Source organism: Thermobia domestica, chromosome 1, assembly GCF_964235325.1.
Source record: "Thermobia domestica chromosome 1, izTheDome1.hap1.1, whole genome shotgun sequence".
Taxonomy (NCBI): domain Eukaryota; kingdom Metazoa; phylum Arthropoda; class Insecta; order Zygentoma; family Lepismatidae; genus Thermobia; species Thermobia domestica.
Genome location: NC_137454.1, coordinates 177,327,058 through 177,352,255, shown reverse-complemented (window position 1 = coordinate 177,352,255; position 25,198 = coordinate 177,327,058). Strand labels below are relative to the sequence as shown.

Here is a 25,198-nt window from a genome sequence, read left to right as displayed (position 1 = left end):
TGATCACATCGATGTGACCTAAGTAATAACACTGTTCAACAACGAAAATGTAAATTGAACAAAATTAGCTAATTCTTATTGATTTTGTGGTGCTGATCACGAATTTGAAAGTTATTTTCGAATATTAGCTCTACTTTTCGTTTTACAGGCATGTCTAATAATAACGCTTTAAAAATAAATATATTCACTTCGTTTGGGGTAAAATGTTACACTGATCCGGCAACACTGGAGAAACTATATGAACGCTTGGTTTCATTGTGTTTCTTATTTCAGTAGTGTTCTGCTATTGTTAGAAAAGACAGGTTTAGTGCAGTTATCAGCGTTTTGGGTGTGACGTTTGTGTAGTGCAGGACATAAAAATACAACTACAAGTACGCAAAAATACTGGTATTTCGAATGTATATTTTTAAATAGTTGTCGGAACTATTTCAAGTGACATTTTGAGGATTTCAATAAACAAAAATGCCGCGAAATTGTGTAAACAGTGCGGATAGCTTCTGTTACGTGTGTGGGGAAGTGACATTTTCCTCACAAAAGAAGACTATAACACCACTAATAAGAAAAGCCTATCAATATTACTTTGGTTGTAAAATTGGAGACCAAGATAAATCTTGGGCATCCCACATTGTGTGTAACACTTGTGCCAGCAATCTAAGAAATTGGATTAATGGGAAGGGGCGCTCAATGCCTTTTGCAGTGCCCATGATTTGGAGGGAGCCAAGCGACCACATCAGAGACTGTTATTTTTGTATGGTTCCTTCCGTCAAGAAGGGAATTTCCACGAAGTAGAAGCGGGCCTTGATCTATCCTAACATTCCTTCTGCATTGCGCCCTGTTCCACATGCAGAAGGACTACCTGTTCCTGACCCAACTAAAGAATACGATCTTTTTTCTGATGATAATCAAGAAGTTGAAGCTCCTGAATCAAGTACTTCGAAGGACCCTACGTTTGTTGTAGAAGAACCTCCATGTGAACCACATAGACTTACTCAAGAGGAACTAATTGACCTAATCAGAGACTTGGACCTCTCGAAAAGCAAAGCCGAAATTTTAGCGTCACGCTTAAAGCAATGAAATTTATTGCAGGAAAAAGTAAATATTTCAGTGTATCGGAATAGGGAGAAGATGTTCACTTCATTTTTTACTATGGAAGACACACTTGTGGCATGTACAGATGTAAATGGTCTCATGAGGGCACTTAAAATTAATTACGAACCTACGGAATGGAGGCTCTTTATAGATTCGTCCAAGGTGAGTTTAAAGGCAGTGCTTTTACATATTGGAAATGAACTTCCTTCAATTCCTGTAGGTTATGACAGTAGGTTACTTCATATGAAGAAATCTTATGAAAACTTGAAACGTTTACTTCAAGCCATTAAATATTACGATTTTCAGTGGCTCATTTGTGGTGACCTTAAGGTAATAGCACTGTTGCTAGGTATGCAGTTAGGGTATACAAAGTATTGTTGCTTTATATGTGAATGGGACAGTAGAGAAACTCTTCAGCCGGGAGTGAAAAATGTGCAGCATGAACCACTGGTAGATCGTAACCGAATTTTGCTTCCCCCTCTACATATTAAATTAGGCCTTATGAAAAGTTTTGTTAAGAGCATGAACGAAGAGGATGAGGCCTATAAGTACCTAAGAAGACAATTCCCTCGATTAAGTGATGCCAAAGTTAAAGAGGGTGTTTTCATAGGGCCACAGATTAGGCAACTATTCAAAGATCACAAGTTCGATGAAATTCTCCAAGGTGAGGAGAAAGCTGCGTGGGAAAGCTTGAAGAGTGTTTGTTCACAGTTTTTGGGAAGACACCGAGCAACAAATTACAAACAACTGGTAGCAAAGTTGTTATTGTGCTACGAAAATCTTGGTTGCAATATGTCTCTGAAACTCCACTTTCTTCATTCACATCTAGACTTTTTTCCCGAAGATTGTGGAGCAGTAAGTGACGAACATGGTGAGCGTTTCCATCAAGATATTGCAGCCATGGAGAAGAGATATGAGGGAAAGTGGAGTTCTAACATGTTGGCCGACTACTGTTGGACTATTGCAAGGGATGCTCCAGATGTGACCTACAAAAGGCAAGCCAAGCGAAGACGCTCAAAATAAAATAAACATAATCCTGTACAAGGGATCACTTGAAACTTTTGTCTACATTGCAGTGTAGTTCTTACACAAAAAGGTATTTGTACATATTTTTCATGTTTTGATGTTAATACTGATTTTTATTACGGAATTGTTAATGTTTAACTTGACCACGGTTACTTTATTTTCTGTATCGCTGTGAAACTGGTATTTGCGCAACTTTGAAAAAGGAAGTACAAGGGTATAGAAAGCTATAGGTTAGGGTACTTCTTAACTTCCCAGCTTACCACATCACAGTGAAATAGATATAAAAAAGTTAAATGTAGGTTTTTACAAGGATTTTGCTTAAATGTTCTATAAATATTAATACATTTGTATATATACAGCTACTGTTGTACAAGGGCGTTTTTTTACAACCTGAGCTAAGAAAATTCTTCTATTATCATTTCCTTTCATATTATGCTTAAATGAATGTAAAAATCGTAATTTCAAAGAATTTACATACTTTCGATCAAAATTTGTTGAACAGTGTAATTCTTGTACATAAAGTAGGAAATTAGTTTTTTAACCATATAGTGTAGGGATAAAATTTAATTTCCACTTATTTCAAGAAAACTAACTGCAGTTGATTACTTTTTAATTCAAATAGTTCTCAATTATTGTTGCCTACGAGATGAGACGAGACGAGACGAGAGGAGAAATAAGGTTGTCTTCTCGTCTCGTGTTGTAAATTTTGTAAAAGTTTCGTCTCGATTCTCGAAAAGTTTTTCTCGATTCCTTTTGTAAATTTTATGTACAAATTTATGCCATGATTTTTCCAAATCTCATCTAGAGGTGACGAGAGATCCATGAAGAGTGTGATATAACAACATTCAAATCATATTTATTATTGGAGGGTATGTCCTATAGTGTGTAATGGCTTGCGTATCTAGAAACGTTTATAAATCATCATCATTGTGTTTGTAGAATTATTTTATAGATTTATATTTTTATACTATGAATCATATGACACTAAAATAGTACTTGAGACCTCAGACTTAGATTAGCTAGTGTTGCTCACGCGAAACTCGTGAAAGTTCTATTGGAACTCGAAAACTACTATTGTCATGTTTATCGTCTCGCATCGAATTAAAAATATAATTATGGTTTCGATTCTCATCTCATTTTTCAGTTCTGGTTTCGAAGACATTATTTTAACTGTCTCATGATTTTTGGTCAACATCGAAAAATGTTTTTCTCCTTGCTTAAAGTACGGTTATACACATCATAAGACTACATCGAAGTATCGAATAAAAACACAATCTTTAAAGAAACAATCTATAATATTTAAAGGAAGTGTGATGTAATATTAAGCAGATAACACTGTATATATATTTTACAAACTGCTTTATTCTTGTTGCTATTGTTATTGTGAATATGATGAAGGTGCTATTCTTTAAACATGCCCGAAATTAATAATTGTTTTCTTTGCTATGCGTTGTTTTGTGTGCAAACTATTGGCTTGTACAGTATTATATATTTTACATGTGAGAGTACATTTTATCATGGACATGTATGACGTTTCCATATATTTGAAAACACCCTTATCAAGTACATAAAAAACTTCAGTAATAAACATGATTATAACACTTTTTTGGGTAATCAAAGGTAATTTGCACTTCATCGTAATGCTTGAAGCTAAAGGAAATAAAGATACAGCTCACAATACTAAGTATTTTTTCATAAATTCTTACAGTAAATCATGTTATTCTGGATTTCTTTCTGAAATATTTATATATATGTAATTTGAAACAAAGTCGTCCTTTCTTTCAGTTTAATGTTCCATGTTTATGCTCCGAGGCTAAAGCAAACGGTGATAATGAGATAAATACTTGTGGAGTAAAACAAGTAGATAAAAGGAGATCTGCACGAAAACCAACACACACGGTGCTCGTCCACCACAAAATATATTTAACGGGAGCTGGGGTCGAATCACAAATTCCACGCACTAGCAGTGAGTATTCTACTACTGAGCCATCGCGAGTCCCAAATTACCTGGGTTGTACTTGATAAAATTATTCTTAAAAATTCATCTAAAGAAAAAACTAATTAGTGCTTGTAGATTTTCTTCAACAAAAATGATTTATTCCTTATTGTAGGGTTGTTAATGAAATGTAAATCAAACCACCTGGGCTATTTTTGATAAAATAGTTCAAAAATGAACTTTACTCTCAAGAACAAATTACTTGTTTCAGATTTTTCCTTAGTTAAACTATATTATAAGATCTCCAATAAAATATTGAATTACCTGTATAAGATATGAGTAAAAACGTTAGGACAGATTTCGAGAACAATTTTCGGTTTTCAGTTTCTACCAAATTATCCTTGCTTTCTAGTGTAGCAAAAAAAAAATTGAGAAACCTTTGTAGGGAATCCTATGAAAATTTTAAGTTTAAAATTTGGTCTGGATACGTTTAACGGTATTATCTCGAGATGCATTATTTAAATAGATATCGGAACGAGTGGACATACAAACTCATTTCTTAGGTGTACATAGATCATGATACACATAAATTCGTTGAATTCACATTTTTTTTCACATGATCACAAGATTCGTCTCCTATTATTCCTCGAAAATGATAAAAAAGAAATATATATAACACAACTATATTGTAAAGTCGAAGACAATTAAGCATTTATATACCTTACAATTTTCATAATATCACCATTCTACACGTAAAAACTCTTGCACTCCGTTGCTTCCAAATGAAGACAGAATAATAATTGTAATCCTCAACTTTATCCTATTACGCAATCTCTAATTTTACTTTCCTATATCCTTGAAGAGAAGATTTTAAAGTTCTTATTGAGTTAATAACACTAATTACAATAAAATAAGAAAACACTCTATTTACAATAAATATGAAAGAGTTCCCAATCCAAAATTATTATTGATAACAAAAGTGGTTATTTTCATAAATTATGCGTATTGCTCCTACCCTCCACGACAAGTAGTTCCTTTCAAATCAGTTAAATTTCCACTTTCGAAAATCTTTTCGTAATTCTCCTGCAAACTTATTACTGATAAATGCCCTCCACGTATTACAGGGGGAATGGTCCAGGGTTACATCTTCTGTTTTATTCAAATGACGACCACAGTAGAAATTTTAATACCTACCATTCCTTTTTAGCGGAGTTGCGGTGGTTCAGTGCTAAAGCGTTCACCTCTGATGTGTGTGATCCTTAGTTTTATCTCAGTTCCCGGCAAGTGGGCTTTACGGTGAACATATACCGTGTACATGGGTTTTTCTATGGTTCTCTCATTCCCTTCCACTTTTTTCATTCTACCATGATTATTAATCATTTCATTATCACCGTCTCCTTTAGCCTCGGAGAATACTCGTGGGACTTGGTACTAAAAAAGATCCACATTCTAAAGAAATCAATACAGAAGGTCATTTCATCCTTATGGTAGTGAATTTCAAGAACCGCTATAGGCGCTGTGCTTGTCCGTGATAAGGGGTACATGCATCGTAATATGCGGCCACGGTTGAAGAACATAACGCTTGGTCAGAAGCTCAAGAAGATGCTACCAACTCCGAAACACACTTGAGATATTACTGTTAAAGTATGACATGTGACCAAATATAATCGTATAAAAAAAGTAGCATGTGACCATCGCAAAGAAAATCGAGACATGTGACAATCGCAACGTATAAAAACAGTACGTGTCCGAGGATTGACAGGAACCTTTAATCGGATCATGCGACAGAAATAAGGTTGAACGTCTCATAAACGCCCAGTTTATACTTAACGCACATCGTTTAACGGAGAGTGGGATGCAAAAATTTTATTTGAGAGCTACCTAGCGGGTGATAAATTGTGTTATGTCATACCCCTTGATGAGGCGGGGATCTGTTGCAGATCAAAGTAGATATGCGCATATTTATTATCGTCCTATCAAAGGAAAGGAGCACATACAGTGGATTTGCAGGATTTGCATGTGCAAGGAAAGTTTTTCGAAAGGGTTTATGGTTGTGGCCGGTATCTGCATTTAGAAGAAGTTTCGTATACAGAGACATCAATAGCATGCTGGCCTGTCACAACGGAAACACGTTCTGATGATAAAGAAAAGATGACTGATTAATTTAGAGTTCCACAATTCACATATTATTCAGGAATGTTTAACAGCTAAATTGTCTTCCAATAAAGGAAGTTAATCAATTTCGTTGTCGTTTTCTTTAATCGATTCAACCCACAATTTGTTTGAAAGTCTGTAAAACTCATCTAATTTGTAATTTATAGAAAGAAAGCAAAAATAAATAAGAACGAGTAAAGGGAAATAATCGAATAAAACGCGATTATTCCAAATTACTTTTCATTGCATAGAAACGATTACTTTTCTTACTTCATTAAATCGGCCTTCAACATTAGCCGGGAAACAGATATGCAGACAGAGCATAAGATTGAAAAAATCAACGAAACTGCAAACCTAAGATAGGAATGCATTGAAGAGACCGTTCCCATTGCCAGGAAATCAATTTGCTGAGATATGGACGCTTCATCGCTCGAAAAACGCCATACGAAGCTACAAATAGGATCAACGATTTATAACATGATGACTTCTGCCTCTAAAACTCAGTCGCGCAAGATCTCCGTGTGCGAGCTCATCCTATTTGTTTAACTTAATCACCGAAAAACAAATTTAATATGAGGAAGAAGATATCCAATACGTAAAAATACTGTTTTACAATTCTTTGGATCCTTTAGAGTATTTAGAAGATACCCTCGACGTTCTCCCAAAAAGAGGGAAGTCGCCGAAAAACATCGCCCTCACAGAAGAGAAGGGAAAAGACGATTGCTAGCCGCCTATGATGCTGGGACCCCGACTCCTTATTGGACACCGCACAGGATTGAACTTCTAGCAATTTTGATGCCCAATGAATTAGAGGACTTTCCATTCATCTTTATGAACTAAAGAAGTGCCACTGAACAACTTCTACAAACTGTGTAGTAGTGAAGTGTTTGTGTGAGTGTTGGTGCCAATTACGATGAACTGGAATGGAAAACTTTAAGTCCGTAAGTAGTAAGCATTCATTGACATAAATCTGAATCTATTGCAGTTTCTTTACAAATGCCTATAACTCTGCTCTCCCGTCTGAATGTCTGTTTTTAGGCTAAGTGTTGTTTTCAGTCCGACACTAATCAAAATTTTCCTAGAAACTAACTTCCAAATTAGATTCATTTTAGAGAACAAAGGTACTCGCATTGAGCCTCACACACTACCTTTGCTATTAATGAATGTTTCCTTATGCTCACAATTTCCTCCACGAGATTTGTGTACCCTTTATTTACTCTCATAATCTCCTTCGTAGAATAAACATGAGGATACGTTCTAGATTTGTAGGTAGGAAACCTCATCTGGAAAAGAGCGTCTAGTGTGCGATGTGCCTCTGAGCCCAGGTAAGCCTCAGTAGCATAGGCACACAACGTGGTGCCGAAACCCGCTCTCACCCTAGTGGTCCTGAGGACACACAACGTAGTGCCGAAACCCGCTCTCACCTTAGTGGTCCTGAGGACACACAACGTGATACCGAACCCGTCTCCCCAGGCCCACATATCACGTGATGTCGAAAACGTCGTACCGACTCGTACCAGTGGCCCTCCACACTTGATGTTACAACCAGATTCTTTCGACAGGAATCGAACACAGACCTTTAGGCGCAGTATTTGTGATGGTGTCCATGAATACACACTCTGTTGACATTCTAAGATTTTATCACGCGGTACCCTTACTCCTTTTGGTAGTGTACTCAACCTAATATTACCTCTTCATGTTGTCGCTTAATGTTTAGCTCATTGTACATGTGTTTTGTAATCACATTGTGATTATAGGAAGAGATCTTACTGACCTACTCGCCTTATACACTAATCGGCTTACTTACTTCCTTGTTGTTATTAGTGGCACGACTACGAAGATAAGCATCGTATGCCAGTCTCTTGATGGGTCATTGTCCGTATGTCGGCAGACTTCAAACAATCTCTCGGTGCAATTTCTATTGCAGAAAGGAAACGTCCAAAACACAAAACAGTGACCCCTCTATTCCCTTACGTCATACACAAATTTTGTATGTCTAATTTAATCATGTATACTTCTGTCATTAAAGTAAAAATACATGTTATGGTGGAAATATCGTAAAGATTTATTTTTCAGTTTTATTCAGTTTTATTCAGAAAGTTTTATTAAGTTTTTGCCTCTCCTGTAACATTACGCAATATGGACATATTTGCTTTCTGCAGTAAGCGGTTCATGTAAGTACGTATAACGTATGCTCCAGAGGTTTCGAATATACTGTGTATTGCAGTATTGTCAACTAGTACCTTTAACACGTTTTCAAAAAGTAGTTACTAAAGCGTCCCTTCCTGAGAAGATGGAATACCTGTCTTGGACAAAAACTCGAGTAGAGCTTCATATTCTACTTTAACCGTGCGGTTTTGTATAGTCTTGATGAAAACATACTTAAACTCCCACTAATGAACCCATTAATAATTATTCCATGCAGCTATTATCAATGTAATTACTTAACAAAAGCTCCAGGTTATTATTAACATTATAGTAGGCTGCATATATGAAAACGTATGTATTAAAGAACATGTAATTGTATGTATTTTCCATAATAGTCTATGGCAAATGCATTAATTTTAGTTAAAATTTTAATACATTAATAGAATAAAAGCAACATATACTCTATAAATGCTAAGATTATAATGGTTAAACTCTTTCATTATTATTAATTATAACATCCATTTAATATCGTTTCTTGAGCGAATTATATACAACCAAAACCGAAAATATAACTATGCAATGGCAGGTCTATTATCGATTGTGATATTTAGCTACTAATCAATTGGAGAGAAGATAATTTTCCTTTCCTTTTTTTTACCTCCAGATGCTCTATGGACAGAACTCATTGAAAACAATATAGCCAGCAATTCCACGAAATCTTTTCTCCCATTGTGAGAATGTTGAATACATCTCATGATCATCTGAATTTAATGAGTACACCCAATGACTCCCTGAACTCACATTTGGGGGAGAGGGGCAACGAGCATTATTGAAAGAGAGTATTGTAAATTTTATTAATTTTTTATTAATATATTTAATTTTCCATTAATTTCGTTATTTTAGTAGTTCCATATATCGTATTATATTGTTCGATCTCGAAGTCATTTAAGTTTTTCAAACAGAAATTATATCATAGAAATTTTTGATTACCATTTCGAAAATTATTCTTAACGTTACAATGTTGATGCCTACTTCGTTAGTTCTGAACATGAGACAGACGTCAGAGCATCACAGATTTATACCATTCCTATGAAGAGGAAAAGAGAAATCTGGACTTCTCCAAGGTAAGTCATGTAAGTTTAGTTGATACGTATAAAAATACCTTCCGATATTACTTCAACACCAGACAATTTATGCCCAATCGGTAAACAAACTTGAATCACTACTACCACAACTACACATAAGCACTTATTTGCCAGAAACTAGTTTTTATGCGGTATTGCATTGCAGCTTGCTATACACAAAATGATATAAATACAATGTGAAAGAAAAATTGGATAACAAAATGTGATGCATCTATTATTATAGGTTATCAGCAAAATAACTATTTTCTTAATAAAAACAAAGTTCCAATGTACTAAATCACGTAACCTTCAGAACATATAGGGTTCTATTTTGAAATTACGTATAGACGTCTATATTAGTTAATGTATAGAGAGAAATGTAGCCACAAAATATGACGTTATTCTTTTAGATGGCTTTTAGGTTGTCAACTAACGCAGACTAATCCTCAGGGGACAACAACGTATCAATGTGGAGGCTGCCAATAGATCAATCAAAATTTACAATAAGGGTATAATGTGCAGAAAGCATCTGAATTATTTTCGTTTAAGCCGTATTTCAACCTGTAGGAGCCTAGTTTTCTTTTTCGGTAAATAAATCACTAGAAAGTAGAACCAAACATTGGTCATCAAATCTAGGAGGTTCAGGTGGACAGGTCATGTAACCAGAATGGAAGAAAGTAGGAATGCTCTCAAAGGTTTAATTGGAAGTCCCAATCACAAAACAATCATTAGGAAGACACAAATGGGAGGGAATATTAAGATGGATCCCGCAGAACTAGGAATACAAAGTTGAAAATTGATCCAGTTGGTTAAGTCAATGGAGAGCCTTTGTGAACGCAGCGTTGAACCTTCGAGATCCATAGGTCATAGAGTTAGTATTAAAACCACTAGAAAGGAAATAACTGCATTTGTGGTATCCCGTTTTCTCATTTACTTCAAGCTCTAGTAATGGAATTTCTCTAGAAATAAAGTTGTCCATAATATAGAATGCGTTAACATGCGTTAACTTACGCGTTTCTTTCTATCTACTTTTTCCAACACTATTTGGGCTGAAATAACTAGCTTTGCTCTCACAATAGAATAATCTTGTTCACAAAAACTTTGACACCATCCTCTCTTTAAAGACTATATTTTCTCAATCGTTCACAGGAATTTTTAATACTTTAGCTTGACATAAGATCATCATCTGGAGAAAGAAACTTTATCTTCGATTTAATTCTATTCACAAATAACTCCGCTACTCATGGCTATTCAAAAAGAAGTTGATAACCAATTATTTTAAATAGAACTCTATATAAATAGAAGCGAGATGGTATTGATAAGTCATTTTCTTGAAAAATGACTGCCTGAAACATTCTCATACGTTACCATTGATTTCTCGAAGAGTATTTGAGGTACAATAATGAATCACCATACTTTCATAGTAGTTATGTTGTAGATATTTTGAACAACATTGTTGTAATCAGTCTTGTCGTTATCGGTAGTATACGAATAACTTCCCCATGTATTAGTGTTAATGTTTCGATAACAATTTGAGCTACATTGACAAACTATACACGAAATAGTTACATAGTGTAGATGAATTTGAAACGAAATGATGATAATGAAACTGGTCATGTTCTTAAGAAATAGTGATGCTAAAACAGCCCCATACATTACGATTGCAGTAGTTTCTTCCTGATCAAAATAGTTCCGGACGGTTTGAGTTTTACATCGGCCATTCTTCATATAATAGCAATAATCATGATGTGGACGGTTCTAAAGGAAAAATAGATATGATAGATCATGATACTCAGAAATGTGATTTGAAAACTGTTGTCTATATTAATTAGCATTTGATTATTTTTTCAAGACTATTTAGATAGAATGACCCATCTTTAAGCATGGGGGTGTATGATTCGATTCCAGAATGTGAGTTGGTGGTGGGTAACATCGTGTGTCCGTAGATTTTTTGAAATTCTCCCGTTTTCTCCCACATTATCATTCCATCAACTCATTTACAATCATTCACGTTCATTAATCATCCTTCTTCTTCTTCTTCTTCAGGATAAAGTGCATAAACGTGGGATGTTAAATAAAAAATACTCCAAAGTGAATCCAGTTACTCAGAGATTATTACACGTATTTGTGTGTAAATATCTGAATATATCTATTATAGATAAAGAAAAAAGTGGAAGCGAAAAAGTAGTAGTATCACACAGGCCATACTACTGTAGGTAGAAACGTGAAAATTGAACAGAACACTCCACTTGTCACGAGGGCCCGAGATAACAAAGGACTTTTGAAATGCGTATCCTAACGGGAGTAAGGAGGGTTCAAATTTCCTGCTAAGAATTGAGTATTTCAGGAATTCGGAAGTTAGATAGCGAAGTTAGAAATATGAAATTCGATATACAGGGTCAGTCCTTAAAGTAGTAGGACTGATTTTTTCTTTTCTTTTTACAGACTGACGGCGGTTACTCCACCTGTTGTTGGTTGACGTGGGTCTAAGGAAAGACAGGAAGCAGCGCCAGTCGGCTGCCAGCCATAACAGGGTAAAGATCGCTCGTCATCGTAACCTCTGCGAGTGACCCTCGACACGCTGCGTCATGGCCAATCTTTTGGAACAGCGTTAAGCCATCAAATTTTGCGTGAAGATCGGTAAAACTGGGAAAGAGACTCATGAAATAATCAAGAAGGCGTACGGTGATAACGCCATTGGAAGATCGAGTGTGTTTGAGTGGCACAAACTGTTTAGGGAGGGGAGAGAAGAAGTTGAAGACGCTGCACGGTCAGGACGACCTTCGAGCTCGAAAACGGAGAAAAATGTTGCAAGAGTGAAGAATTTGCTGGACAGTGACCGAAGATTAACTGTTCGCTTGATTGCCGATGAACTTGGCATTGCTAAAACCCAAGTTCACGAAATTGTACACGAACAATTGCAAATGAGGAAAATTTGTGCAAAGTTCGTGAAGCGAGTGCTGACAGGCGAGCAAAAGGACGTTCGCAAACGGATCTGCCAGGACCTCGAAGAAGTGAGTGAAACTCCAAACTTGTCAGACAATGTGGTGACTGGGGACGAGACGTGGACGTTTGAGTATGACCCTGAGACCAAACGTCAAAGCGCGGAATGGCACACCCGAAATTCCCCACGCCCCAAAAAGGTGCGCATGACGAAATCAAAAGTGAAAAGCATGCTCATTTGCTTTTTCGATTCACAAGGAGTGATCCACAGGAAATTTGTTCCACACGGACAGACTGTCAATGCAGTTTTTTTGTCTCCAGGTCTTGGAACGGCTAAGGAAACGCATCGTCCGCGTCCGCCCAGCCATCGCCAACTTCTGGCGACTGCATCATGACAATGCGCCGAGCTACACAGCCTTCCGAGTGGTGGCGTATCTGGCCCAACATAACATTGCAACCTTGCCTCAGCCACCCTACAGTCCCGACCTTGTCCCACCAGACTGTTTTCTCTTCCCCCGCCTCATAACCACCCTGAAAGGGCATCATCACGGCTCGGTGGAAGCATTACAACAGGCCGTGACGAGGCAGCTGAACAGCATTCCAGTTTTCCGCCTTCCAGGAAGCATATGAAAACTGAAAATCCCACTGGCAGCAGTGTGTGGATGTAGGAGGATCATATTTCGAAGAATATTAAGCGTAAGTGTTGTTTCTGTCAATATCTTATTTTTAATTGACTCAGTCTTACTATTTTAAGGACTGTCACTGTACATAAAATTTTTATCAAAAGTAAAACAAAATGGCTTTCAATGTTTTTTGAAAATTTTGCTCCTGAGGAGCCAAAGAGGGGAAATTTCTATAATACTTAAATTTTCCTTTGTTTATTTAGAAAATGCCAACTCTAAGAATTTGCTTAAGTTGGAGGTATAAAAACTCGTCATATGAGCTTTTCATTTAAAAACGAGAGTGCATGTTTCAGTGATTTTAAAAATTCTATTCATGAATGGGAGTAGGAAAAGTTTATAACATTCAAATTTCCCCTCTCTTTATTCAGAAAGTACCGAACGTAAGAATTCGCTTAAATTGGAAACGTGAAATTGTACGTACGTATAAACTCATAATTAAAAAAATAGGGAAATAGATGTTTCAATGTTTTCAAAAATACTGCTTCTAAGGGGTTTATATCTATAACATTCAAATTTTCCTTTCCTTACTGAGAAATGTCCAATATGAGGCTTCGCTTAATTTATACGTGTAAAATTCGGTATATAAACCCTTAACTAAAAAGCAGCGAATACATATATCAGTGTTTTCAAAAAAAATCTAAGGAGAAAAAGGAGTGATTTCAATAATATGTAAATTTTCACTTCTTTATTGAGAAAGTGTCGAATATGATGATCGTTTGATTTGGAGACATCAAATTCGGTATATGAACCCTTATTTAAAAGTAAGTTAATATACACTTTATCATTTTCGAAAATTCTGTTCCCAAAGGGGAAAAGATTGGTTTAAAACTAAACTTTACTTTTTCTTCTTCAGTAAACGACCAATATGTTGATTTGCTTAAGTTGGAGGGGAAATTTGATATATTAACTCGTCACAAAGAAAGGAAATACATTTTTAAGCAGTTTCGAAAATTCATATTCTAAAAAGGAAAGGGAAGACATTCCTATAGTCTTCAATTTGTTCTTTCTTTATTCACAAAGTATCTAATAGAATATCTGGGGAAATTTTAATATTCCTGGATTCCTTTGATAAATTATGAAACGTTCGTATCATTTTTAATAGTTAGCGGCATTCTCTAGACATTGTATATAATACGTAGGCATTATGTAGAATAAGTAGGCTACTATTTACGGAAAGCATGAAATGAGTTATGGAAAACGCCTGTAATAAGAAGATTAACATGTAAGTACAATATATTATACAAATAAAAAAGCATCTAAAAGTATTTCTTTAATTTAACGCATCTATATATATATATGTACGGTTGTATAGTTTAAGGTGGAAAATGAACTACCGTAATGTGTTCAATGTTTTTCCATAGGGAATTAAACCCGGGAACTCGCGTATGAAAGGTACACGTGTTATCCATTAAACCAGTAGGGAGGACAATATATCAATAGTTCTCGCAGACAATCTAAGAACGAAAAGTGTAGAAGTACGTATTACGTATCAATATGTACCAAGAAATGTTCTCATGTCTCATAACATCATACAAAGCTAAGAACTTACATGCTATTGTTAAAAAAGAATGTTACTCGTCTTAATAGATTACGAATTTGGTAATTAAGACAGTACATTCAGTATTGTTTATTATAGTTACTTGTATCTATTCAGTATTTGCAATTGCTGAAACATAATAAAGAAATATATTAAAGTATACTTCTATCAGACTAAAGATATTAACGTTATATATGGAATTATATATCTTACCTTTTCAACACAAGTTCCTCCCAAATCTTCGGGTGAAGTAATGGCGGCACAGACGACCCTCTTTAAGCGTAGTTTGTTGACGTGGAACGCTGACCCGTAGCAATACATTAGGATCATGGTGGTAGGGAAGTAGAAAAGACAGGAGGTCAAAATCCGAAGACTGGGACGCGTGTAGAAAGGATCACAAGCCATTAGACCCGTCGAGTTGAAGTAGTAGCCCCCTCGTGGCAGGACCATCACCGCAAATAGGCTTAGAAACGTTACCCACGTCAGGCTAATTACAGCAACACATCCCTGAAACGACAAGTTCAAGTTCTTGTGAAACAAACTTCATAAGAGGATTTTCAGTAAATAACGTGTGTTTAGATAGTAATGAAGTTGTTACTGAATATGGGGAAGCAGCAATTGTCAATCTATGCTTAAATAGTAACCACACTTTTTCTAGAACACGTAACTTAACTTTTCTTCCTAGTGCTTTTTCCTTTTCTGTGAATAAATAATTGGAGAAACACAAAGAGAACATTAAAAAATTTTCATCTCTTATCTTAAGGCTAGTGTTCCAATGAGACGAGAAAATTTTCGTCTCGTCTTGATTCTTATATTCAAAACGAAACGAGAAGTATATTTTAAAATTTGAGACGAGAAGTAGATTTTCTCGTCTCACTAATTCACCCAGTCTCGTATGCAACACTAGTTCATCTAAGTCTTAGTTAGTTAGATCTCAAATATTGTTTAAGTGTTAACATGATTCATAGTATGAAAACTAGATGTTGATAAAGTGGACATAACGAAGAGATTTATCAACGTTTAAAGATAAGTAAATCATTACACAATATTCTATAATAATCAAAATAGTTTAAATTTTGTTGTATCACACCCTTTTTGGGCCTCTCGCGACACAGAAGGATTCTGTTAATTGATTACTTATTAGAGTTCCAAACTGTAGTGTGTGTGAAAACTCTTATTAATCATCTCTGTTCTTTCCCGAATTTGTATTAAAACTAAGAAACCCACAACAGAAAAAATGTATTGTTCTAAATCAATACAGCGCTTCAAAAATATACTCCATCTTCGCCAATATTTCTCTATTGAGACTGGAAGTGGTAAATCCAGTACACTTTTGGTTTTAATGTTCGATTTTCATAGTTAGGAAGTCCATCGTATTTTGACAATACGGAACAAAACGCAGTTGCTGTTATCTTGGAAAATATTTATGAGTATTATAAATTGTATAGATATTAAACACTGATTGAAGCTAATGATTGCTTATCCTTTAAGTTTCTATTGGAAATTGTCACTTATCATTTGAGTAGTAAAGTTCAATATTCATCACCGGCGATGCCTATTACAGGATTATTCCAAAATAATGGTACAAAGCTGAAGCGTATTTATTTTGTACTGAAACGACATACAAAAGCAACATTAGCCAGAAGGTACAAAGTGAGGATATATGTTTCATAGCCTATGTTTGTAGTTTATGTCAAAGCGTTAGTTGTGTAAACAGTTAACAATGCAAATGGCTACCGTGGAGGCGGAGTGTGCGAAGGCTATTGTTTGATAGAATTTGCACGAACATGATATGTAGTAACAGTACAGTGATTTTTTTGCACAAAATTCAGGAAACAAACACCACATAGGAACTGTATTTCACTCTAAGTACAGAAGTTTGAATCCACTGAAATTTATGCTCCATGAAAAGTCCTGGTCGACTAGAAACATTGAGGGAGATAATAGATAGGATATATGATGCCAGGTTACACAGGATGCTCATATCTAGCACTTGATACACATAAACTTATAACTTTATCTTCGTCTTTCTGACCAATTTTGCTGTTGTAAGCCGTTTCAGTATAAAATAAATTTGCTTTTGTTTTGCACCATTCTTTATCAACAACCCTGTGTTTTAACATGTCTGTCACTTTTCTTATTCGTAATTTACGAGTTATCTATATTGTATCCAGCGGGGCAGATGTATCTTCAACCTTCGGGGGGGGGGGGACAAGTAAGACAATTCCCCCCTTTTTTGTTAAGCGATGCTCAAAATAATTGTGAAGTTTGTGAGTGCTTATTCTGGGGGACATTAAGTTCATCTCACTTTTCTTTGTGGAAATCGGACACAAATCATCACATTTTTTTCCCCAAAAAACACATTTCAAATCGGATTATTGGGAGACAATCCCCGCAGTTACAAGATTGGAGGGGACATGTCCCCCTCATCCCCCGGGATTTGCCCCAGTGATTGTATCTAGAATCATGTCAGACTGAATGTCACGTCAACAGTAATTTAGTGAAAAGTCTAAGATTATTTGGGTAATTTTAGGCAATTTACTTGAGTTATGAAGAATCTCAACCAACGTTTAACAGACCTCCTAAGCAGGCTGATTTGGGATCAATTTATCAAGCTATTTTTGAAGAATAAAAATTGACAAACAAGAAACTTCTATATTTATTTACAATTTTGAATATTAATGCAATTTAGGTTTCCATACCTTAATTCACATATTTGTATTTTTTTAAAATGATATTTTTGTCCTTCAATTGATTTTTTCAACAATAAAAAAAATCACAAGAACAAAATGAAATTTATAGTTTTATGCCGCACGGTTGTGTCCTTTAGGCTAAAGGAAGATGAATGTTAATGAAAAAAATTAGTGCAATGAGATTAAACCCACGAAGATGACCCTTAGATGGATTAGATTGGATTCTTTGAGTTTAACGTCCCGTTCAGCAGAGACGTGGACTTACTGATTAACGTGGAATCCGAAATAACATGAGCTCCCGACGGGAATCGAACCCGGATCTCCCACGCCATAGGCGCGTACGCTAGCCGCTTAGCCATCAAGGAGCTCTGATTTTAGATGGAGTATATATTATATGCAATTAGTGTTGCCCATGAGACGAGAAGTAGCTTTTAAAATTCGAGACGAGACGAAAAATTTCATTAGTGTCGTGGGCAACACTAGTTCACCCAAGTCCTAGGTCTCCAATACTGTTTTAATATCAATGTGATTAGTAGGAAAATACTATAAATTGATCAAGTAATTGTAAAAGCAGAATGAAGAAAATTTATCATCTTTAAAGATACGGAAGTCATTACAGAATACCCTTCGATAATAAATGACAATATCAATAGGCAATATCTCCATTTTATTTTTATTTTATTTTATTTTTATTTATTTATTTATTTATTGTTTTGCAAAATTCAATCTTTGGGATGAGCACTGTGTGATTATTCAACAGGATATATGCAAACGGGAGTCTTTTTATTTTTTTTTTGGTAGAAACTAGAATGTAAAGTTAATATAGTTTTTTTTTTTACCATACCCGCCTCGTTCATTAATTTCATATGTTTTTCATTCTAAAGAAAAAAAGTAATAAAGTAGTTGTTGTTTTTAAATTAAGAGATTTGTTTTTTTGAAAATAATACATTTTCAGAGGCGATTTCAAGTCAAAGTTACTGTTAGACGTTTAACCTTCCTTCTACGAGTTAAGTATTCTCGAAATATTCTCTTTGGAAAATAAGCTTCTCAAATATGGGTTAAATGTAATTACACGCCCTTCGTGGACCTCTCGTGGCACGAAAGGATTCTGGTCAGTTCTAGATAAAACTAAGGAAAAAAATCAAAGCATATTTTTTGAACATAAATTTACAAAACTAGACGAGAAAAGCTTTCCGAGAATCTAAACGGGAGTTCTATCAAATGTACGAGGCGAGATGAGAAACATAAATTCTTGTCTCGTGGGAAACACTATACGCAATAAATAAAACGCGTCTTGTCTTGACCAAAATTGGTATAGAGATTTTGAGTTGCTTAGTTAGCAATTAAAATATTTTCCTGCACAGAGCTTTGGTTCTCTAGTTATTGGTCACCACTGTTATAATTCGTTAAATTAAAAACAATACCTCAAATTTCTACTACAGTATTAGAACAAGAATTTGAGGAAAATATAAGAAAGAGTTTTCTTACCACCTCCATTAAGCCATTAGAGGTGAACTATGTGACATGGGGGAAACACAAAGAAGCCAAATCTGATTATTAGAGGTCGCACATCCCGAATACCAAAATACAGACTCTGTCGTGGTGAAGTAGAGGAATTGGAATCATATCGAGTGCAATCAAAGCGCCCGCCAAGTGTGAACTACGTGGTATAACTTGATTTCTACAAGCAACTGCTAAGTTCGCTAAAATTGAAGAATCAGACAGTTCAGAAACCAAATTCTACCTCTTTTACGAATAACATAATTCATGCGTTCATCAGGGTCGTTTTTCGCTACAGATTTGCACCCTTGGTTACTTTCATCATGTGTGTCGCAAGTCGTTCTTTAAACTCTCTGTAACACTTGTGCACATATCAGTAACTTACAAAGTTCCCGTCATAATTCTTAATCATTCGACGATGAATGACGGCTGTGTTGTGCCCTTCTGTCTGGAGAAATCGAATTACATCATGTAGTTCACACTTGGTGAGCGCTTCGATTGCACTCGCTGTTTCACGAGCTGTTTCACGCTTACTACTCCATAATGATTAAATATCCGAGTCTGTTTTTTGATATGGAGAATGTGCAATCTTCAGTGAACAACAGATTTGAGTAATTCACGTTTCTCCATCTCACGTGATTCTCCCGTGGTGGCTCAACGGAGACTAAAAAATAACTACCCTCGTACATGAAACAAAAGTGTTAACGTTAATTTGAGATTATCTGCAGTGTGTACTTATTAATAGATTTTCTAAAATCTATGAAGGAGAACTTTTACTATTACTTTTGCGTTTTATTCAAGGTAGATACTTCCTCGGAGAATTGAACTCAGAACCAAGTGTACAGGAATCATGGGTATTAAACACTTGGCAACAATAGAGCACCAAACAGCGTACACTATTAACATTTTAAAAGACGAAGAAACAATAATAATCATGATTTGTATTTCACTGTGAATAACGTTAGAACCCGGATGAATGTGTTCTTGCAAATTGTACAAATAACTTCTCTTTTTTTCTTATGTATAGATATATTAGATATTATATGTGAGGAATTCTGATGCAGTGTACTGTGAAATAAAAACGAAATTTCCAAGGCAGCTAAAAGAAGGCTAATGACAGGAACTTCATACTATCTTATAGAGAGTCAATTATCATAAAAACTTTATAAAAGTATTCATTTTCTCATTTTATTATGTGGATGCGAGAGTTCAGCGTTAACTCACAGACAGTTTCCAAGGGTGGCCAAGGGAGCTCATCGCCCATGAAACTTTAAATAATTTGTTTAGATTAATGTATGTTTACAAAATAAGTAGTCAATTAAAAACTAAACTGGGCAAAGTAAGTAATAAGCAGTTTAAGTAAACACATGTTATTCATTTCCACTTCTCAAATTATCTCGACCTAATCTGCCTTAATTTTCTAGCTATAGATCTGCCGTCAGGGATAAGTATGTGATTATAGTGTTTAAAAATAAATCAGAAATAAATATTCTGTCTGAAAAAGTACGAAGGAGCTGATAAATAGAGAAATGTTATATATATGACAGAATTCATGGTGAATGTATACGTAATATAAATAGGTAAATGGAGGCATGTAACATGGACACAACATGTGGTTTGCATGCAAGGATTTTATAAATTCTTAAGTGGAAAGCAATGGAAAAGAGACTTTTGGGGAGAGTTAATATTTGTTTGCTTATTTACGTCTAGCGTCCGTTTTCAGCTAAGACTATATGAGACGTAAACCTACAATTTATAGTGAAAGGCGAATCACCGATATGTTCTCTCACTGAGAATCGAGTCCGTCAACAAGTCCATCAAAGTTGTTCACAGGCTAAACACTGTAGAAGTAGGGAGGAATAAGCCTAATATGAAAGGTAGCTTAGAGAAATGAATAATAAAGAGAATGTTGTATTTAATTGAATGTACTTGTAGGCTTCTATTTCTGTGGCGATAACCTTCGTGTCTCTTAAACCACCGAGTTAACTACGTATTTACTTATCCAGTACTTTGAAGAACACAAGAAGTAGCATATAAAATTTATCAAACATAAAAGTATGGAGTAATTAAGAGTAGTGGTGTAGATTAAACCCATCTCTAAATAATATTCACCTTAAAAAGAGTTAACTGCTAATTTTAAAGAGTAGAATTTGTTTTGCAGTGTTTGCAAAAGGTACAAATTCCTAAACCCATTACAACACTAATGATTTGGTGCAATTACAATAACGATCCATTTTACGTGGAAGAAAAGAAAGAAAGAAAACGAACCCGTCATTAACAATCCAAAAATGCAAAAAAAAAAAAAAGTGTGAAGAAAAAAAGAAATTACAATAATTAGGCTGAAGACAGTAAAATGAGAAGACGATGAAGAAGAAAAAAGGAAAATCTAGGTGCCAAAATGGATTGAGGAAGTAGAATTGGAGCAGGAAGGAGGAAAGAGAGGAAAAAAGAAAGGACAGAACGTAATACGATCTAAACCCACAGAAATACGTAAGATTATCTCAAACGAACAGTGTCGTTGGAATCGATAAGAACAAGAGAATCTTTTCCTTAGCAAGTAACTGTGTGAGTGGGTGAACGAAGAAAGGAAAAAAAAAAAAACGTGAATGTGCCAGAAGTAAAATATTTTGAGAAAAAAAGTAGAAGATATCGTAGGCTAGGAACACTGCCAAAGTTCTTATCGAGCTACCTAAAAGATAAGAGAAATATTGCCTTCGAGAAAACTTGAACAAGAGCAGCGAGGAAAAAGAAAAAAAAAGAGTTGAAGAGTATCTGAAAGGAGGATGATCCAAAGCCTTATCTGTATTATTTTTTTCTTTCTGCGTGCTGCATATTCGTATCTCAAATTATATTTTGTTTTAAACAAACTATCATCTCACATAAGAAATGAAATACTAATGGATGGGTCAAGCATGACACACTTCCGGTATCAATCTTTTTTACGGTGGATTTCATAGAAATGTGCTACATGGAAGTTACTCGTATAATGTTTAAGTTTTATGTTGAGCTATAAAGATTATAATGAAAGAAAGAATTTTATTGCTTTTATTTCTATTATTGAGAAAGAATCTTAAAAAATATATGAGCTGCTTCCGGGGAAGACAATGGTATGTCACATTTTCTAATTTTCGATTAAACTGGAAATGAAAGTTTAACATTCTCATGCAATACAATGTAATGCCATATAGCTAGCAAGCATTCCCTGCCATCTGTAGGTACATTTTCGAAATTAAAATACCTACATACTGTTCTATAGTCCGATCTTAACCCATTCCAACTAATAACTCAATTTCACTACAAGTGGTGCTTATCATTGTCTTCCCTTGACCTGTACATTTTTCAAAAATAAGGAAGGAGAATAAATGATGGGCTCACCGGAAGAATATGATAACTCCATTTTCGGTTCATAATGGTTTATATTAGTAGAGTAGGGACAGAAATTGTGATGAAATATTAAAGGGAACAGCGTGATAACTTCAGAGTTACTGATACTTATGAAAGAAAAATACATTCTCAAGGGAATAACTTGATAAACACCGATTACATTTTGCCTCTCCTGTAAAATCTGTAAAATGATGTTAAATTTCTTCACCTGAGACTTTTCAAGACAAGTAGCCTGTATAAGGTGTTTATTTTCTTTGGAATTCATACTGTCAAGAAACTAAAAATGTAACTTTTGAGGCCTTGAAATAAAAATGGCGTTTTTTTTTTTTTTTTTGGGTGCCATAATGAATATAGTTTTGTTCTCGAGATAACAACGTTAACCTTTCGAAAACTTACGATATTGTTCTTGTCATAAGATTACTGTGTGAGATATCCAAAGACAACATATTGTGAAGTACCCGATTTCAGTTCTTGTAGCTCAGTGGAAGGAGATGAAAAGGGAATGAAAAGGACAAATCTCCTATTTAATATTAATCATACCGATTGTACCAAGGATAGCACAAATGATACATAACAATTACAAAAACTAAGGAAACAGACTAGATTCAGCGGTAGGTAAAAGGGGAAAAACAATGAGATATGAAATCAACTTAAAATAGGGACCCTATACTCTGTGAGAGTTGTCGGCGTTTCCTCGGTGTCTTGGAATTAATGATTGTGATTACAGCTGGTCCTTCGTTCTTGGATGCAAATGATGAAATTCCAAATCTACGGTTAATTTATGATTCTCAATGTAGGCCCCCTGTTAACTGCCCCTAGGGACGACAATGGTGCTTATTCCAAAATCTTAGTAATGAAACTCGAAATTAATTTGGTTCCTATCTGGAATGATTATGGCGATGAACATTATCGAAGGCTAGGACGACCCTTCAGCCTGCTTCCAAAGTTGTTTGACGTGGAGATGTTCACTTTATAAGGAAAATTATCACGAGCAGCCACAACTCTCTGGTCAATTGGTTTTGTCCAGGACATGGGTGACGTTGACGTTCAGTTAGTTTTAGATATCTGTTTTCGGTGAGAGCCAATGTATAATCCAATAGAACAAAATAGCAATGGTGCAAGGGAACTTACTCTATGGTTTTATTTCCTTTTTCTAGACTGATAAAATTTATGGATTTGTTTAACAAATGCTTTGGCTGTCTGCATACAACAAAGATAAAATGTTTTTAAATTGACATTGAATACATTTTAATAAATGTTTAAAATGTTCTTGAAATTTAAAATAGCTCTTAAAATTTAAAATAAAAAAAGAAACTGATTCCGGGGGAGTTTATCTATTTATCTATCTAGAAATTCAATTTATCCTCCAAAGTGGGAGAATGGACGTTTAACCGAGGCTACTTTTGTCCAGTGAGTTTTGATATTTGTATGTGTGTTAAAGTAGGAAAGTCAGGATGGAATAAGAGAGGAAAGTGGAAGAGAATGTACAGCCAAAGAAAGACTGGACGAAAAGCTGTAAATTAGTCCCGGAGATCCAAATTGCCTGGCAATACACAGAGAGACCATCCAAGCCAAAAAAGTTTAGATTTATCATGAAAAATCAGTTGGTGTTTTTTCTTTTGTATTTGTTAATACTTGTGTTAATACTTGACGGATGGCTGGGTGAATTTCAGGAGTTTGGACAAGTGCATGATCCGTAAAGTGGAATGAAGAGTTATTGAGGCTAATAGAGAATTTTAGATTTATCTGTTTGATATACTCTGGAGGTGGAGTGAGAGAGTAGCAGCGGTATAGTTTGGTAGGTAGTAGTAGTGTTCATGATCCCTCAGTCGAAGCCAGTATCTCGGAAGTTTTGGTAAATCAGTCAATGTTACTGCGAGTGAATAGAGGTTAAATTAGGTCAGATGACGGTTTTGTAGAATCTGTTGATGACTGCATGACGATTCTTGATCGGGTACTTCACTATATGTAATGGCAAGAGAAAGTCGGAATGTGATGGAGGGATAGAATGGTCCAATCAACTGTCAGACTTGATGGCGTGAATTTGTGTGCTGGTTCTGATTTGATTTATAGGTTAGCACTTTTAGAACATTGCACTTTCGTTGTGACTGGGTATGATTAAATTTCTTGATGCATCCATTATGCCAAATATTCAACTGAACTCCAAAAATAAAACATCTTGTACATCTTTGGAAGGAATAGAAAAATACCTTTTTGTTAAGTTGACACAATGTATGTATTTTTAAAGACATGAGCAACTCTGGAAATAACGTAGACAAGAACCAAAGTAGAATTACTCATCCTCACAGATAGTAGATGCGTAATACAAGATGTCTAACTCATATATTGGATCAATCGCCTCTTGTCAGCTTTTCAAACATATATGGAAGGAGACGTAGTATGGCAAGAGGTATCACCGCACCAAAATCAAATCCTCAACTACGCGAACAGTAAAGATATTGAAAGGAAAAATGAAATTAAATCTTTAAGTTTTACGTCCCACGATTATGCCGGTTAGGCTAAAGGAGACAGTGATGATGAGAGATGAATGAAATGGTGGAATGAAGAAAGTGGGAGGAAATGGAAGAACTTCGGGAAAACCCACGAGCACGGTGTTTATCCACCACAAAATCCACACGGCGCGAGCTGGGATCGAATCAGGGACCCCAAGCACCGGAGGTGAACGCTCTACCACCGAGCCACCGCGCCCCCCAGTAAAGGTATTGAGTCAGTTGCTATATACATTAAACATGATATACGTATTCATAAAAATACGAGCACTATCTAACAAGATTATTGAATCTTGATTAACACATATCTGTCTCATTGTAGAATTGCATATAATGTCACCTTAAACTGAAAGCAGAAACTTCAGGTACAAGTACTTCAGAGACAAATATATTATAAAAATCTTTTTAATCGTTCACATTACAGATTTCTCTGTTGCTGTATGAAATTCTAAGAATATAAATTTTGTGACA

The 25,198-nt window shown here is 35.3% G+C and overlaps 1 protein-coding gene across 1 annotated transcript in view; it reads right to left on the bottom strand.

The window, feature by feature from the left end:
• Positions 1 to 25,198, bottom strand: part of LOC145691507 (trace amine-associated receptor 8c) — a 435,100-nt gene that overhangs the window by 61,557 nt on the left and 348,345 nt on the right. The window contains exon 5 of the mRNA XM_081766917.1: positions 14,854 to 15,147. Coding sequence (XP_081623043.1) covers positions 14,854 to 15,147 — 294 coding nt within the window. The remainder of the gene's footprint in view (positions 1 to 14,853; positions 15,148 to 25,198) is intronic.